At 39.5% G+C, this 18818-nt stretch overlaps 1 protein-coding gene across 4 annotated transcripts in view; it reads left to right on the top strand.

Moving 5' to 3' along the window:
• Positions 1–18818, top strand: part of MKX (mohawk homeobox) — a 73705-nt gene that overhangs the window by 2921 nt on the left and 51966 nt on the right. For 3 of the 4 annotated variants that reach the window (XM_059183833.1, XM_059183834.1, XM_059183835.1), the window contains exons 2-5: positions 40–306; positions 2039–2198; positions 10061–10214; positions 10639–10977. In XM_059183833.1, coding sequence (XP_059039816.1) covers positions 119–306; positions 2039–2198; positions 10061–10214; positions 10639–10977 — 841 coding nt within the window. In that variant the 5' untranslated portion in view covers positions 40–118. Of the gene's footprint in view, positions 1–39; positions 307–1334; positions 2199–10060; positions 10215–10638; positions 10978–18818 lie in introns of those variants that run through there. The other variant, XM_059183832.1, reaches the window with a different exon arrangement.

Raw genomic sequence — 18818 nt, forward strand, 5'->3', positions numbered from 1 at the left:
AGCGTTGAGCGAGTAACGTAATGCATCATTTTCTCCCAGAACCCGAGCCCTGCGGAGCTCCGGGCGGCCAGGCCTCGAGGCGCTGCGGCCGCGCGGCGAGCCCCAGCCAGCCGGCACCATGAACACCATCGTCTTCAACAAGCTCAGCGGCGCCGTGCTTTTTGAGGACCGCGGCGCTCCGGAACGGGAACGGGGCAGCCGGCCCTACGGTGGCGTCCTGGACAGTACCCACGCCCGCCCTGAGGTGGGCATTCCGGACGGCCCGCCCCTCAAGGACAACCTCGGCCTGAGACACCGGAGAACAGGGTACGCTCACCTTCCCGGGTCCCCTGCCCGCCTGCAGCCCGGAGGGGTGGGAGCGGTGCGGCGCAGGCGTGCGAGAGGCACCCCGGGCCCGTGGGTTAGGGGCCCAGAGTTCCCGGGAGGGCAGGTCTCCGCCCCTGGTCTCGAGCATTGTCCTTTTAAGGCATTAGTTTCTCAAAATATAGGGGAATCGGTTCATCGGGACAGCTCCAAAGAGGCTTGCTGGAAACTGAGCACCCCTGGAACGGCCCCTCAGTCCCCTGAGAGTTGGACCTCAGGACAGGGGGTACCTGCCCCTCCCCGGAGCACGGGTGCAGACGCGCGGCCGAAAGGACTGAGCGGGATGCCTAGGAACGGGGCAGGGCAAGCAGTCGGGGCTTCCCAGGTCAGGCCAGCCCCGTGGGCTTCCCCTCTTATGTCACGACAGGGCCTCGCCATGGCCTCGAACCTCCCGCGCCAAGGTGTTGGCAAGGTCGGCTCTTCGCAGGGCGCCCTGGACGCGCGCGCGCGCGGCTCGGCTGGGCCCGCTGCGAGCCCGAAGGGGGAGGCCGCGGGTCTCCCGGGCCGGGTTTCGGTTTAGCCGGGTGAGGGGCTGCTGAGGAGCAGGAATGCGCGGGTGGGCCAGCAGCTCCGGCTGCAGAGGCGTCGCGGCGGCTCCCTGAGCGCCCCGCGGGGGGAGGGGCGGCCGTCCTTGGCCGTCTCCACCTGAGCGATTGCATCAGCTGCTTGTTCTGCGGCGTTGTTGGTTAGTAAAATAGAGATTAGGTTTCGTCAAAATGTTACTACCAGTCCTTTCGGATGGAGTTGCATTTCAAAGTGTTTAAAGAGGCAAAAGTCCTGGAGGCTGCGGCGCAGGCGCGCGAGCCTCCCGGAGTGGCGGGGCGCGCGGGCGGCCGCGCGGCGACACCTCCCGGAGCCGCCCGGGAGCGCAGCGCGTAGCGTCCGGCTCCAGGCTACTTGGACCCCTTTCCCCTTTGAGGGTGCTTTTCCTCACCGACGGAGTTTTCCACACTTTAAAAACTCTCCTTCGGTCGGAAAAAGGCCTCTAGAGTGGGGTTTTTCTTTTAAGGTTCTGCGTCCTTACTCCGCAAACACTTGCTTGGAAAGTTCCCCTTTTTCCAGAGGATCAAAGGAAAAAGCTCCAAGAACCAGGGCGGCGGGACGGCCATCATCCCTTGCTTTATGCCCGCCGTCCGGTGGGCGACCTTTCCTGAGACCACGGGCGACGGGAAGCCCCAAGCGGCACGCACGAGTTCCCTAAAAGAACGTTCGAGAGCTGGCGGCTGCCTGACCCTGCCCGGGAGGCCAGAGCCGCTCAAAGGCGCGGGTGCGGGCGGGCGTGGAGAGGGCGACAGCCCTGCTGCGCCGAACTATGTAGCCCGAATCACACTTCCCCTCAGATCACCTCACCGTCGTCACTTAAACCTCTAACCCCTGGCTACTGCCACATGACGCCCTGCGACAACCAGGCCATTTCAAAAAGAGATGCCCAGGGAAGGACATTCGCGCCCAGAACTCGTGTGGCCCGAGCCCCTGCCTCACCTCAGCCGGGAGGCGCGGGGCGGGCTAGTGCGTCCGAGCCGGAAGTCCTGCGCAGCCGCACGCGGGCGCGGCGGCCCTTCCCGGGGCGGGGGGCGCGGGGCTGCGGGCGCAGAGGTCCCCGGTCGCAGGGGGTCCCGGGGGCGGCGGCCCGGCCGCGCAGCTCACCGGGGTCTCCTCCTCTCCCGGTGTCCAGGGCCAGGCAGAACGGCGGAAAGGTGAGGCACAAGCGGCAGGCTCTGCAGGACATGGCGCGGCCTCTCAAGCAGTGGCTTTACAAGCACCGTGACAACCCGTACCCCACCAAGACCGAGAAGATCCTCCTGGCGCTCGGCTCGCAGATGACGCTGGTGCAGGTAACCACGGCGGAGGGAGGGGCCGGCCCGCGCGCTGCGCGCACCGATCTGCGCCCGGCGCCTCCCGCTCGGCAGGGATGGGGCCCTGCGAGGCAGGTCCCGGTGCTGCGGCCGCTGCCTCGGAGGATGCTGAGGGGTTGTAGGAAGTTTCTGGGTTTCCTCTCAGTCTTCTCTATGGATTCGGGGCTCTCGGCTCTGGAGGGATTGCGTGGTGTTTTGTTACGGAGCCCAGGGACAGTCAACTTCGAGTCATGAAAAGGTGTCTTGGGAGTCTGTATTGGTGGGTACAGATGGGCGCCCCGCGCTGATCCTCACGCAGCCTTGAGTGGGCATCAGAATCACCCGGAGGACGGGTTCGAACTCACACAGCTGGGCCCCGCGCCCCAGGCCTGATTCGGTCGTAGGTTTGCGTGGGGTCAATAGTCTGCATTTCTAACAAGTTCTCCGGGATGGTCCTACAGCTGCTGGCCCTGGATGAAACTTCGAGAACCGTGCAGAAAGGCACTCTACATTGGGCACCCATGTGAAAGATCAAGTATAGGGTAACTTAAAAATTACATTTACTGAGAGAGTTAGGTAGGACATAGGGTGGAAGGACAAGAAGTGGGTTTTGATTTGATTTTTGTTTAAGTAAGAGGCATCCTGAGCATTAGCTGGAATCCACACGATTTTGCTGCTGATACCTTTCTACTGGGTCAAAGAAGAGGCCCGGTTCAAGTGGTTAGTTTATTTTGTTAGGTGCAGAGACAGGGTGCAAGTTGGGTTCCTTTACATCTGACTGGCTTTTTCCTTACGCAGTCTTATTTGGTATTCACAAAAACGTGGTGAGCCAGAGCAGCAGTGAGCATTTTATAGATGATGTGACCAAGGCACTGTGGCAGTCAAGTATTAGTAAGGGCTGTAGAGGTAGGCCTGGAAATAATGTAATTCCAGATCAAACGCTCTTTCCAACACACTACAGACTTCTTTAATAAATTTGGTGACATGAACTTTTCTATGTGCAAACAAATTTATTCAGAAAGAGGAGGAGGAGCTAAATAAGCTGAGAAGTTTCATATATTATAGTAGCACAACATTATTACCACGTTTGTGAAGTTTTGGTCATTCCATTAAATTTATAGCGAGGGAGGCCCCAAATAAAAGATAATATTTAACTACTAGATAAAATAAAACTTGCTTTCCAGAGTATTTAAGGTTGACATTTTAGGAATTGCTGGAAAGTTTGACAAAGCATGAACGTTGACTTGTATTTAAGCTTATTAAAACTATAATATGCATTTGTCTGCTTATATTCGGAATACAATTGTAGAGAAAAACATCTGTTTTGCTTCATGTTAACAGGCAATAGTATTAATAGTGATTTGCTGCAGCACTGGAGGGGAAAATTTATTTAGTGTTCTTGGCTTAATATCTGTTTAACATAAAACTATGAATTTGCAGTGATTTCAGTCAGAAAAACATGACTTGTGAAAATAAATGCATATGTTCATATTTCAGTTTAAAACAGGTATGCTATTTATTTTGAAAATACCCTAGTTTATAGAGCTATTTGAGTGTTTCACTGTGATGTCAGCAATAAAACATTAGATTAATTTTGGTATATCATACAGTTGCATACTTAATGCTTGCCATTCTTTCATACAGAAAGCAAACAAAAATGACATATTTAGAACATTTTTTAATTATGAAAGGTAACATTGTTATTAGCAGAGATACTTAAATTTAGGAGTACAGTAGTTTTGTTGAGATGCAATACAAGTAGTTGTAATTTTAATAAAGAACCAAATTATTTCCTACCTACAATGATAGTTCAAATACAAATAACCATTCTTTCTGCATTAAGATCTTGGTAATACTATTACAATTTTCTAATTATATCTTATATTCTCATTGTATTTTCTTTCTCTTTCTCTAGTCCTCAGAAAATAAAAATGCACAGAATTATTTAATTTTTAATGGAGTAAAGATAATTATTTGTAATAATAAGATACCTGCTTAATGATTTCCAAATTTTTATGGTAAATGAAGTTGGTTTCTGGACTGTTATAGTGATAAATGGAAAAAAAATCAAAATGTATAGGATAGCCAAGGAACTTTAAACATAGTAATCCAATTTGGCTCCGCTTACTTTCAGTTAGGCATAATAGGATATCGATGTAGGGTATGAATATATATGTATATGTGTGTGCGTATATATGTATGCATATGTATCTATCTACAGCTGACCCTCAAACAACACAGGGTTAGAGGTGCCAACCCTCCCTGCAAGTCAAAAATCCACATAGAACTTTGACTTTCCCCAAAACTTAACTACTAATAGCCTGTTGTTGACTGGAAGCCTCACCTATAACATGGACAGTCAATTAACACATATTTTGTTTATTATACGTATTATAAGCTATACTCTTACAATAAAGTAAGCTACAGAAATGAAAATGTTATTAAGAAAATTATAAGGAAGAGAAATACATTTACAGTATTGGTGAAAAAAATCCATGCGTAAGTGGTCCCATGCAGTTTAAACCTGTATTATTCAAGAGTCAGCTGCACTTATGTTGATATATATGGGAGAGTTTGTCAAAGTCAGACATACCTTAAACATCTAAGTAAATTCTGGCTCTATAGGAAGCCAGATGAGTTGTGTAAATACTTTACACTTCTGGAGGAAAAAATAGAAAGCTAGGAGCTGAATAAAACTTTTGATCCCTGCAAATTAGACCCCCATTTAATGAGTCAAGTTCTCCCAGTGAATAAATTTCTCCTGTGGAGTCAGGCTTCTTGAGAAGTGTGATCATGTCTTTTTCATCTTCATACCTCCATATCCCAGCACCGTGCTTTCCATAAACTGTTTGTACATGTCTGCAAAGTGAACAGGTTCTGATTGGGGAATACCATTATAATCACCATGCAGCTTTCCAAAACACCATCCTGAAAACTAGAGAATGTGTTGAAATCTGACTAAGATATTCTGGTTTTAAAATCCATTCCATTGAATACGCAGAGGGGAGCTTATTATCCTCAATGCTATATGATGGTTCTATAGCACAGCATGAATATAACTCATTTTATTACCTTCACTATAGCTAGAAATGTGACATATTTTTATGTCTGTGGACGAATATGGAGTGTTGCCCTCATTTCTGCTTCTAAAGTCCTATTTCCTATTTATTGCAGTACCTCCTATCTTTCTTGTAACTGATGTTAATAAGCAGTTATCATAACTTTATTCCTTAACTATGAGAGTATCTTGTATTTTGAGAATTTCTTTAACACTTAACATTTTCCTTTTGGCCGTGTGTCAAATTGTTAAACTTTTCATAAAATGTACTTTTGCCTTGTTTTGTTACTCTTAAATTGATAAGGAAAGACATAAAACCTGATCTGCAATCTCCATTAAACCTAGAAGGAAGGAACTGAAATTTTACTGGAGGGAATATTTTTAGGACCACAAAAGGTAATTTTTCTGATAAATAGAAGTTCTAAGGACATTAATCCACACCTACATTTTATTTATCCCTGAGAAATGGAGCAGAAAGAGTTATTTATTATTAATTTCCTAATGAGATATAAACATTTTCCTAAAATTAACAGGTAATGACGTGCATGTGTGTACTTTAACCAACCAAAATATTCCACTGTGCTTAATTTCTAGGGCTGATCATTGCTTAAACATTATAAAAAATAGACTCTGGTATTATCAAAATGTGAACAGCTTTATTGTGGAATAACATAGGGTGGTATGCAATTGAGCTTTTGTATTATTGTAGGATATAGAGAACTTATTGCAGAATAATTGCCTTGGAAGAAGTTTTTCAGAGAAGGGCAGATGGGTGTTATATCTGGTCCAGTGATCCCCATTGTTCACATGTATAAATTTTTTAACATATTTATATTTTTTCTGGATTAAAAGAGTGAAATGTCTCCTTAGGGTGATTTTTTTCATGATCACAATGAAGAGCACAATGAGTGTGGAGTTTGAGATTACATTTAATGATTGGATGTTAATGCTTCCTTTACTTGTAGAAGTTTCACATTCCTGTGATAATGTCCACGTGCCGCTGGTTAAAACTGCTAGTTTTAAGAGTTTACCCCCTCTATTAACATAGCTCTGTTTTTGCCGGGTGAGTGCTTCTGCTGAGATAGGTATGTAGTTATCAACTGCAAGGATTATAGCAACCATTAAATATTTTAACAAAATCTTAGATTGGTCTTTCTATGTTATTCCAAGTGTTATACTACATGGCTTAGAAATGAGATTCTGAATATTTCAGTTGAGTAACTCAGAATAAGTTTGTTAATTCTGTATGTTCAAAGGTGGACAGATGCCAGCTTATCCCTTTGGGTTTACTATAATGATTGCTCTGTCAATATGATGAATGTAAACACCTCGGCTAGAGCAGGGATGAAAATTACTTAGTTTTCTCTTCCAGCTTCTAGATATTTGGTTCTCCAAGTTTTCACTATAAAATATAGCGTTTCTTGAGCTCTGAGTTTGAGATCAAAATGCTGTTGCAGAACCTAACCATAGTAAGGAGACCTGTTTCATGTGAAGTAGAATTTAATGAGATTTGCATGACAACCTGAAGGAATCCATAGTAAGTTAAAGGTAGAAAATCTGAACTGGTATTTTTATCTTCTGTGAGACAGATGGAGTTTGCATTAGTTCATCAGGACAAAAAAAAAAAAAAAAATTGCAAAACAGTATTTATGCAAATTTGTTAACCAACTCTTTGCTGTTTACACGACTTAATGCAAGCAGATATTAAACACCTTAGACAGGGGCGCCTGGGTGGCTCAGTGGGTTAAGCCGCTGCCTTCGGCTCAGGTCATGATCTCAGGGTCCTGGGATCGAGTCCCGCATCAGGCTCTCTGCTCAACAGGGAGCCTGCTTCCCCCTCTCTCTCTCTGCCTGCTTCTCTATCTACTTGTGATTTCTCTCTGTCAAATAAATAAATAAAATCTTTAAAAAAACAAAACAAAACAAAAAAACACCTTAGACAATATCCAGCCCTTAAATTGTACATAAAGTTTCTGGTGATAAAATACGGGCAGAGTAAATCTATTAGCAGGTTGTTTGCCAGTCAAACTTTTGAAATAAAGTCAGAGAAAGCCCATGTTAGATATCAGCAAACCTTTCTGGAAAATTTTCTAATCTGTAATTAATATACTGTGGTAAGAACTGAGTATATAAAACAAGAAAAAGGATATGACCCCTATATATGTAAAACTGTAATCCCACCATGACACTTAATGGTCCCCATTTTTGTAGTTAAAATTATGGTATGTTAATGTTTTTGTAAATTTGAAAGCTGTTGCATTTTAATAAAATATGAGGGGCTCTATAAGAATTGAATTTTATACTGTACTATGTGATGGTTATGCTAAAATTCATGGTTAGTTATGATTTAAGGATACTCTGAATTATATGATATTTAGTAAAGAAAGTAATAAATGTGTTTTGAAGTTGAATTCTAAAAATATAAGTGACATAGGCATAGGAGAAGTTGCACCTCAGGGGACATAAACACGCACATTTGATTGCTCGAAAGCAGAAGGTAGGTTAGCACCAGCTATATAAGGGGAATAAATGAGTAATTTTGTAGGAGAGCATAGACTATATTCACAGATCTTAGTTTTTAGAGTTGGCAATGCATTTTATAGATGAAGGGCTTGAAGTTCCGAAAAGTTGAGTGACTTCTCTAAATTCACGCATTTTTCTCAAATTTAGAACAGGAAACCAGATCTCTTTCTGTTATACCAGTTATAGGTAATAGGACACTAATGAGGATTTGAAGAAGTTAAGCAATTAAATCATAATGGTATATCAACACTTGAATTTGATGATGGTGGTGGTTAAGATTCATTCAAGTGCATAGAATGGAAGATAAGGAAGTTCAGAAAAAAAAATGTTCTGAAATTCCCAGTTACTACTATCCAGGACATGGATGAATACTTCAGCCATGACTTGGAGAATAGAGGGAGTTTTGAGGACTGGACCAGGCATTTCGTGCTTCCATACTGAATGTTCACCAGTGTCTCCCAGTTAATACATAGTTCTGTGCTAATCCTTTCCTGTGGGCAGGGACAAATTTTATCCTAACACTTAAAGATTTTTAGCACTGACCATCATGTCATGGCTAGAGCACACGAACTACTCAATGTATGTTTATTGAATGAATAGTCCCAGAGGTTGTCTGTCTATAGAGGCTGGGGAAGACTTAAAATTCGAACCCAGATTAAAATCGTAGTTATAATAGCACAACTTGATAGGAAGAGGATATTGTTGAAGACTAAGTTTTCTGCAATGTCATGGTGAGTTACTACATCAATGCACATAAAATTAAGAGGACTGTTATTAAGGCACTAGGAGGTAATGAATACTGAAAAAAAATATATATGTATAATATATGATATATTTTCTGTGTATGTATATATACATTGTGTGTGTGTGTGTGTAAATTGGGGGAAACTACCATGTTTTTAAAACCCATGGAGACAAAGAGGAAAAGAATTGTGGTTTTGTTTTCTTAAAAAGTAGGATTCATCATAGGTCCATTCAATAATTAGCAATGTGTAAAAACTGTGTATTTATATTATCAACCTAAATGAAGAAAAAAAGAAACTTCCAATGCAAGCATTGCTACATAAACCATTACAATAATGTGGAGTCATGTTCTAGAATAACTGACAGAAAGATATAATTAATTCTCTTTCCATATTTCATTTCATTTCCATATTTCATTTCTTTTAAAAGCAAATTTTGGCCCCTCAGTTATTTACATATCTTTTTTCCTGATGATAGCCTGATATTTTAAAGGAAATTTCAAGTACCATTTTAACTTCTGGAAATCCAGTAACATCTTTTAAAAACAATGAAGTAATTTCACCTTGTTGTGCAGTGTTTGTTTCTTTGCCTTCAGCTATTTGCTTTGGAAGCACTTGACCTTCAACTTAAAGTCAGGTGTTACTGGCATTTTTCTCCCTCTACTTGTCAGATTGCTCTGTGTCGGATTGTTCTGCTAGCTCCTCTTTTATAGTCCTGCCCCTTTGATGTCTGGAGGTTTCAAGAGTTTGGTCTTCAATCATCTCTCTTTCTACCTACTCCAAGCTGCCGCTGTCACCTCTGTGTGTTTGACCCACATCTGCTCTTCCTCTCCCTTAAGTCTCAGATAACAGTTTTATTTTCTTGCTGCACATCTCACCTGCATGCTTTTCTAGTACCTCAAATTAATCACTCCCCAAACCAAGCACATCATTTCACCCTTAAACAGTTCTACTTTCTTTCTCAAAATGGCACTATCCTTCTCTTGATTACACAGGGATGATTCAAGGTCATCTTTAACTTTTCCCTTTTCCTCACTCACCACGGTGTCTCTCAAATTTGACATATTTTTTCCCATATCTTCTTTATTGGGAACACACTTCCCCACCCATTATACTGGACACATTCCTTCAATGCCTCACTTAATTCTTCATGAAGTCTTGAAAGTAACCCTTTATTCCTTTGGATTCCTGCATCATTTTATTTTAATGCCTCTTAAACCATTCATCACATTATTTTCTGTATTAAAGTTATTTGTACCTTCTCCTTCCTCTCTTACTAGACTGAGCATTTGATGGCAAAAGCTTTTCTTTTTTTTTTTTTTTTATTCCCAGAATACAGTGTATGCTCAGTCTCTGTAGTGTGTGCACATGTTTGTTGAATGAATGAATGAATGAATGGAATGACTGTCTAGTACTATTACATTCTGAGAATATTTAATGATCAGAGATACTGAGAGAGGCTTAGCTTCTTGTGGGAAAGTAATTATGTGATGGGTAATATTTTGTGTTTTGTTAATTGAAAAATAAAACTTTTTTAGGTGTCAAATTGGTTTGCTAATGCACGACGTCGGCTTAAGAACACTGTTCGACAGCCAGATTTAAGCTGGGCTTTAAGAATAAAATTGTACAACAAGTATGTTCAAGGAAACGCTGAGCGGCTTAGTGTAAGCAGCGATGATTCATGTTCTGAAGGTTTGTTAATATTTTTATTTTGCTTTACCTCTGTTAATAAGAAGTTCACCTCAATTGCTATTTTTAAGGTTGACTCCACAAAAACATCATGGTGCCATAATGGTTCTTTTTTACTGCATGAGGTAACTTCACTTTTACAATACTATAAATGACCAACAGAATTATGGCTATTTCCTCTTGTTTATAGATTTATCATGTGTCAGAATAACATTTTCTGTGAAATTCATTAAAAATAAAATACCATAGGGAGAGATTATATAGATTCCTGCTTCCTTGCCTAAAAATTAATCTTGGGTATCAAAGATAATTTTATATACTTTTAAATATTCCTTCTTTATGTATATATTTAATGATTAACTATAAGAGTTTGGTGGCTGGGGAAAAGTATATGTAAGTACTACCTACTGATATTTTTCTCCCTTAGATGGAGAAAATCCTCCAAGAAACCACATAAATGAAGGGGGCTATAATAATCCAGTTCACCATCCTGTGATTAAAAGTGAGAGCTCAGTCATAAAAGCTGGAGTGATCAGGCCAGAGTCACGGGCCAGTGAGGACTACGTATCACCCCCCAAATACAAGAGCAGCTTATTGAATCGTTACCTTAACGACTCTTTGAGACATGTCATGGCCACAAATGCTGCCATGATGGGAAAGACAAGGCAAAGAAACCATTCGGGATCTTTTAGTTCCAATGAATTCGAGGAAGAATTGGTGTCTCCCTCATCATCAGAAACCGAAGGCAACTTTGTCTACCGTACAGGTAAGTCTGTGCTTTTCGTAACACCTTATTTGAAATAGAATTAAAATCCCAGCAAGGGGTCTATTTCAGCAGATATAAGGACATACTTTTTATTGCTTTTATATGAGATTATTCACAGATAGCCCATAAAATTTAATTTGAAAGCTTTTGTTTTTAATTACCAGATGTGCTTGTTAGTAGATGATGGTCTACTGGGGATTTTCACCCTTAAAAATAAAGATGAGAGTTTTCATCCTTAATACCCATCTTTAATCTCAATAATATACATTTTTGGAGGAGGAATGCCCTGAATTGTAGCCATCCATGCAAACACTTTGTATTTCATCTTTTCTCTTAAATTCCTTGATTGCTATTAGCGGTGGAAAATGAACACAAATTAACCTGGGTGCCAAGGCTCTTGTGAAGGGAAAGTGTAGGTCTGGCTTAAATTGCTTTGGAAATTTTACTTTTATTCCTGGAAAGCATAAGTAGGGCTGATAAATAGCTTTGAATTTTTTACTTTTATTCCAAAAATAATTAATCGATTTCTGCCTGTCCAAAACCTTCTGATGGAATAGTAAGTTTGGTAAAAATTTCTATCTTCACTTCAGTTTTCAGAGAGTTTTGAGCAAGTTGCTTCAGAACAAAGGATATGTGTGACCTACATCTGGTGTAGATAGAGTCCAGGTCCTGAAAATGCCAACAAAGGAAATTTAGAAATGTTAGAGCTGGAAATAACTTCAGAAAGTATCTAGTCCAGCCATGTTATATCATAGATAAGAAAACCCAGACCAAGAACACATAGCTAGTTACTCTTCCTAGATCAGTAGTGCAGCTTAGCTTGCATAAGGGGTAGGGGGAATATAACTACTACTAGCCTGCGACGACTACATGTACTGCCACCACTCATTCACAGAGTAGTTACAATATGCTGGCCCTTTGCTAAACACTACGCAAATGACATTATAGGTAGTCCTTGTAGGAAGCTTGATATGTGAACAGTAGAGCTTTATAAAAGAATTGAAATTTGGTCTGTTTAATACACATTCCAGATTATTTAATTAGAAATCTTACTTTTCTGTCCACAAATGGTTATAAGATATATTATCTGTGAGGATTCAGAGAAAATCTAGTTTTAAAGACTTAACCTCATTTTCTGTTTGCATTTCCAGCTTCAATTATGAAAACAACTCCAAACGCTCTGAGATACAAAATTAGTCTTGTAAATAATAATTGGCCAAGGAAGAAGTAAAAATAAAAGACTATTTAGCTAATAACAAAATTTTAAAACTACACACTAGCATCTAGCTAATGTGACCAGAGCAGAACTTGGAGATAATTCAGAGCTTCATGAATTTTATTTACAGAGATATGTAAGGATAGGAAATCAAGTCATTTAAGTATAGAGAATTGGAAAAAGAATAAAAACAAAAAAGTTACTATGGAAAGCTGAAAAATAAAGAGGTTGACTCTTTGAAAACAATACTAAGAGAAACAAGCAAAAACTGGCCCAGATTAACATTGGTAGTGAAGAGGTACAGCAATCAATACAAGTCATTAAAAATATTTTTTAAATGGTACTGTACTATGTATAGTTGTTTGACAATATACTATATACAAATGTGTAGATGAAATGAATTGGTATTATCCCACACAAATTAAATTATAAAATTATAATGAGAAAAGTTGTAAACACCACTAATTCAGGAAAAGTCAAGGTTTTTTTTTTTTTAATAAAACATTTTATTTATTTGAGAGAGAGAGAGAGAGATCACAAGTAGGCAGAGAGAAAGGCAGAAAGAGAGGGGGGGAAGCAGGCCCTCCACTGAGCAGAGAGCTCGATGTGGGGCTCCATCCCAGGAGCCTGAGGCTATGACCTGAGCCGAAGGCAGAGGCTTAACCCACTGAGCCACCCAGGCACCCCAAAAGTCAAGGTTTTTAGTAAACTCCATTCCCAAAACACATGATTTGATAGAGTCATTGGATTTTTTTCCAAACCTTGAAGAAATAATTAACTCTCATGCTTTATGCATTTTTCTGGAACATGTAAAAATATGGGAAGTATGTCAGGTTTTAAAAATGTAAATCTTATCCTAATCCAAAACCGGATTAGAATAGCATAAAAATCAACATTTTTATTTACGATACTGATGCTGACTTTGAAACAGCATGAGAAATATTGGTAACAGAAGGTTAAGTGAAAAACAATTTAAAAATAGAGACACTGAATGCAGTTATGACAGTACAAGTATGTATAGACAAAAACAAGATTTTTGGAAACAATGAAAATTAATTTTGAATAGATGGAATAATTGAAGGTCTATTATTTTTACGAATTTCTTATAAATTCCTTTATGCTGCATAGTAAAAACAAATTTGAAATTTACCCAATGTGATGAGTCTCCTGAAAATTCATGCTCTTTTCAAAGGTGATAAAATAGAAAACCAAAGAGGGAATAGCATGCCTGGGTAGTTGATGCTTTTTGAAGTTAAGGATCTTGGCCATTTATTTTTATTAAAATATCCAATGGCCCATTCATGTGCCAAGTTCTATTTTTAAATAAAAACCTATTTTTTAGTTATGCAAGTGATGAGAAAGCAGCCTAGACACGTAAACTTCTGGTTTTGCATGCATGTGTATAAACTTTAAAAAGAACAGAATAAATTTTTTTGGTTTTGTGGATAAAGAATTGAGAAAGACTGGTGGTCTGAAACTGGTCTGCTAAATCTCAGCCTAAAACAATAAAGGGTTGTCTTCTGGGGGAACCAAGCGACAACGTTGCTACAGTTTGAGCTGGGTTACCGCTCATGCATAAATAGTAGAACAGGGGATTTCAATAAATACTTTCTGAGCAACTGCTATGGTTTTCTCTGGCATACAGGCTTATGCTGAATTCCTTCAATTCCTTCTGGTTATATCTTTCTTTCTTCACCTAAATGGAAATCCTCTAAATCTGCTATTAAACACCACTCCCCTCCCTCACCCCAGTTTTATAGTAGTGCAAAGATTTCATCTTTTAAATTCTTTTTCAAGAATAGATCACCTTTAAACGTAATTTATTAGTTCATCTATGCTAAAAACAACTGTATCTGTTTTTCCACCTGCTTTTGCTATCTTATGATGCATTTCATTAATGATATGGAATCAAATACCAAGTGAAAGAGTTGGTGTGTGGAAGGATAATGTATCACTGAATTTCATTTCACTTGTTCTTGTTAAATTCTAGGAGGGCAAAGCCTGCTAGATTATGAAGTCGTACTCCTAATTGAACCATAGAGGCAATAGAACTCTTTTCTATGTTAGTATGAATTAATCATATTAGCTTCCTCTCCACTTGATTGACAACATCAAAGTAAATACAAACATGTTTTTATTGATTTTATGTAAACATTAAATATTTCTCTGTAATCTGCAGTCTCCCCATCATGTAGAAAATTTAAAAAAAGCTCTCTTTTCAGGGGGGCCTACTAGGCTTTCAATAAATATTGACTAAAGCATTTCTGACAACAGAAATTATAATATTAAAATTAATTCGAATTTTTAAGGTTATTGCTTCTAAATACAATTAAATGATACTCGAGAAAAGTTAGTCACTCAGTGTTGTCTGTTGAATTAAGCTATCTAAATTAAAATTACAGTCCTTTTCATTATGTTAGGTTAATGGTTGACAATTTCCAGATATTTGATGGAGCGAGTTCCTATTACAAACTGACCTCAAGTCCTGTAGTCTTGGGTGGGTCTGCTCTGTAAGGTACCAGGAGGAGGACTCTAGGTTTAATATCCACCTCTATTTCTGTTGAATCAGTACTGATATTCTCCAGATGGGACCATCTGTGAAGGAGCCATCTGCCACCTAGGCCACCTTATAGAGTTGAGTCCTCACTGGAGCCTTTCCTAACTTGCATTCAAGTTGATTTACCCTCAAAAGCCTATCAAATGTCCTTCTTTACCAAAGGAGAGAGGGGAAAGGTTCTAAGAAGTGTACTGACGAGGGGAAAATCGGGCAAGTCTTGAAATAAAACGTGTGGACTTCCTCTCCTTCTTTTGCTTGGCTTGAGGAAGTCCCTGTTATGTTCTTTCTTTTTGCAGCTCACAAATGATCAACTTATAAATGGCTGGTACATTCGAATGGTTATTCTCTGAGCCCCATTGCTCTGCTAGTATATAATTCATAAATTTAACCGGCTCCCAGAGGCTGAATGTTTAAACTTCATCTTGTTAAACTGTCTAAAATCCCTCTTAATTAGACACATCTGGTGGGGCAAAAGCATATAGGCGGATAGAACTCTTTTCTATGTTAGTGTGAATTAATTAGATTAGCTTCCCCTCCACTTGACTGAGGTGACTATCCCTGAAGAAATTGAGATTTTGATTGAGAGAAGAAAGAAGTCACTTATTTGGTGCATGGAATTCTTTGGAACGTAGAGTCCATTTGGATGGCCTGCCGCCATTGGAGCAAAATGACAGAACTAGGGATTTTGGTTACTAAGGAAAGAGGAACTAGGAAGTAGAAAGTAAGTTTGGGAGGATGCCAGAGGCTAAATCCCATTTCCAAACATTTTTTCTTGGCTAACAATGCCCCTCAGGAGAAGAGAGATGCTCTTTTTTCTCTCTCTTCCTGCATACACATGTACTTTAGAATCTAAACTGGCATTATCAGTGGTAAAACCCAAGTATGCCCATGAGTTCCATAAAGCCCTGGATTAGCCTGGGATTTAACCTTAATTTACAGCATGACTTCTTGGGAGAAGTGCACTCTCTGTTCTAAGAGCTGACTTCACATGTACATCTCTGGGATACAATCCACTCATATAAGCGGTACCCTTTCATGCATTCACTCCACATACAGAAATGTCTATTAAGAGCCACTGTGCACAGGCCCTGTTCTAGGCTCACCAGAGCCCTGTGTTTTGTGTTAAGCTGCTCATCAAAGAAACCACAGTTAAATGAAGCAGAAGAAAGATTTAAAGGGCTGTCTTGGCAGAACTTTTTGACAGTGGATAATCACTACTAATTTATATGTTTCATCAGTTTTAGGTTTTGTGTTTGTGGGTAGCTTCAAGAAAGCCTCCTGGTAGTCAAGAGAAGACTTTGTCAGGTGCCAGCTGTTAAAATAGTGTATTTCTGTGTACGTGCTAGTTTCTGTACGGGATTTTGTTGACCAGTAAGTCTGTTTTGGATACTTTTATCTTCTTTTATTTCCTCTTTTGTGCCTGTCACTTCCTTGTTTTTAGTGAAAGAACTAAGCTTTGCCCTTTTGGATTATTCCAGACATCCTTTTCCTGGCATGCAAATGACTGCTGGTGTACTCCAACAGAGAATAATAAAACCCTCTATCAACCAGCCCAGTTAGTGACATTTAAAGGATACTTGAAAGGTTATCCAATTCCTTGTCTTGTATCCTTAGTACAATAATACCTCACCTATCAAACACCATCTGGGAATGAGGTATTCCACGTAAGTGAGATTTCCAGATAGAAAGTTCAGTACTGATTTTAGAAATAGAGAATTTTCTGCTCTCCTAAGCTTAGGATATTAAACGCAACATGTGGGGTGTGCTTCAATATCGTCTCTTCTCTAAACTACCTCCTCCTGTTGCTTTTTATATGATATTCCATCCTTTCAAATCAGTCATTTTAGGATTAACCACAATCCCAAATCTGCCCCTCACACCTTTGAATAAAAAATGTTGTCTTTCTGAGAGCATGTTGGAAGAGATTCTTTCCTAATTACTGCTTCCAAAGAGGCAATCTTACAGATGAGATCTATGGAAGTTCTGACTTTTGGATAGGCGTGGGGTTACTCTAGAATTATTAAAACTTCAGCATGATATTCTAAACACCATAGATTTTTAAATGTTTGTCAGTGGTGATGAAGACCAAACACGTTCATATGGACTATTTAAAAGTAGCTCGGTTGTTAACATTGAATTTCCCTTATAGATTCACTTGCGAAATTTAAGTGAAATTGCCTAAGTGTTCCATCTACTGTTAGAAACTGGGAGAATAATGGCAAACAAAAATAGAACAAAAAGAACAACTGTTGGTATGAGTGGTTTGCTGCCTCCTCCGGAGGTAGCTTTTCCTTCACTTTTCTTTGTTGTTTGGTATCATATGAGAGTCTGAAAAACGTGAATGTAAATCCTGAGACCTACAGTCCGGCTCACAGACAAATCGAAAGTATATGGCAGCTTGGTTTAGAAACTGTACACATTTTTTAGGACTGTGTTTGGTCCTAATGTTTTCTGTCCTTGCACATTGTGTTTCTTCCACATGGTACCTAAGAATGATTAGAACACGAGTAGTCCTTGTGTGACGGTTAGACACGTTGTTTTTCTGAACTACAGCTACATTCTGTCCCTCTTTTGTGCTGCTGCTCACTGCCTTACTTGTATTAAAAGTTCTTTCAGCCCTGAAGTGGCGTTGTATTCATTTTATAGCCCCCTTAGCACTTAGTACAGTGTCTTTCCCATAACTGTTTCTTAAATGAGTTAGTGTTTTAATGATTTGGTCTGCTTGCCTTCCAAACCGTAAAAGACATTTTAATGTACACAGATATATGTTGGTCTGTGTCCGTGAACATGACAAGAGAAAGAAAATGATCTCAGATCGGTTTAAACGGCTTTAAAAAAAAAGGCAATTGCAAAAAAGTTAAAGCCAGAGGAAAATATTAAACAAGATGTAGCTGAAAACTATGAGATGTTTAAGAGATTAAAAATAATAACTTAGAAAGTATAAAATGAAACTAACCGATTTTCAAGTAAGAAAAGCGACTTTCAGGAAAATGCAAGGATGGTACATGGAAAGGGTTAGCTAGTTTTTAAAAATCTGCCAAAGAATAAAAACTGTAGCAGATAGACAGATAAAAACAAGTATTTGTTTTCTCTATCTAGCACATAGCCTTGTGAGTAAGATCTGAGAAACACAGCACAGATTTAGATCCACTGATTTCAACTCTTCTACCACATCTCTCAGGACTGATAGGACAGCTTTGACTTTTTAAGGATGACTTTTTTTAGTCCTGTAACAGAATTGGAGAAAGTCTAGCAGAAATTTTACATTTTATATTTTCTTTCTCTTCCATATATTGGAGTAAAGATCCCATACATTTTTTACATCTTTTCCTGTTAAAAACAAGTTTATCAACCTGAAATTTTGATTCTCTAGCTTGCCATTACTTTTTTCCTGGCATTCAGTCAGTTGTCATTGATTGTCTGAAACTGTCTGCATTTCAGACTTGCTGGTGTGGTCAGTCACATCCTGGTACTGTTTCATAGAAGTGCTTGTTCATGTCACTATATTTAAGCCTGTGTCAGTATTTCCATTAAGAGACTTTTTTTTTTCATTCCCTAGGGCTTCTAAATAAGTCATAAAAATTCAAGCCGAACTCAAAGCTGGCATAAAGGGGCCTTTTTTTCTTCTCTTATGTATAAGGAACATAAGTGCATAACTCCCACTAATTCTAAATTTGGTTAGGTTTGTAAACTCTTTACACACTGAAGAGACCAAAAAAGATCCATTGACACCTCTCCAGTCTGGGACGAAAAAAGATGTCAAAAAGTTTTTACTGTCTGTGAAAATAACAAGACATTCTATTTAATGAATATGGAAGTGGTTTCTTTTCTTTCTTTCTTTTTTGGTTAGCTGCAGTGAGTTTTTCCCTTCTGTCTCCCTACGTTGTTTCTAAAATTAAACAGGTATTTTTTTTATGTCAAAATGTGTCTTGTTGATGTAACAGAATTTTTACTCAGAATAAATATGTGTTTTCTTCCAGACCAGAATTTGGGTACTTTTAAATTTTGGAAGCTTCTGTACTTGTTTTCCACCAGAAATTATATCATTTATAATTGTGAGTTTTGAGG

The sequence above is a fragment of the Mustela lutreola genome, chromosome 8 (genome assembly GCF_030435805.1).
Source record: "Mustela lutreola isolate mMusLut2 chromosome 8, mMusLut2.pri, whole genome shotgun sequence".
NCBI classification, from domain to species: Eukaryota; Metazoa; Chordata; class Mammalia; order Carnivora; family Mustelidae; genus Mustela; species Mustela lutreola.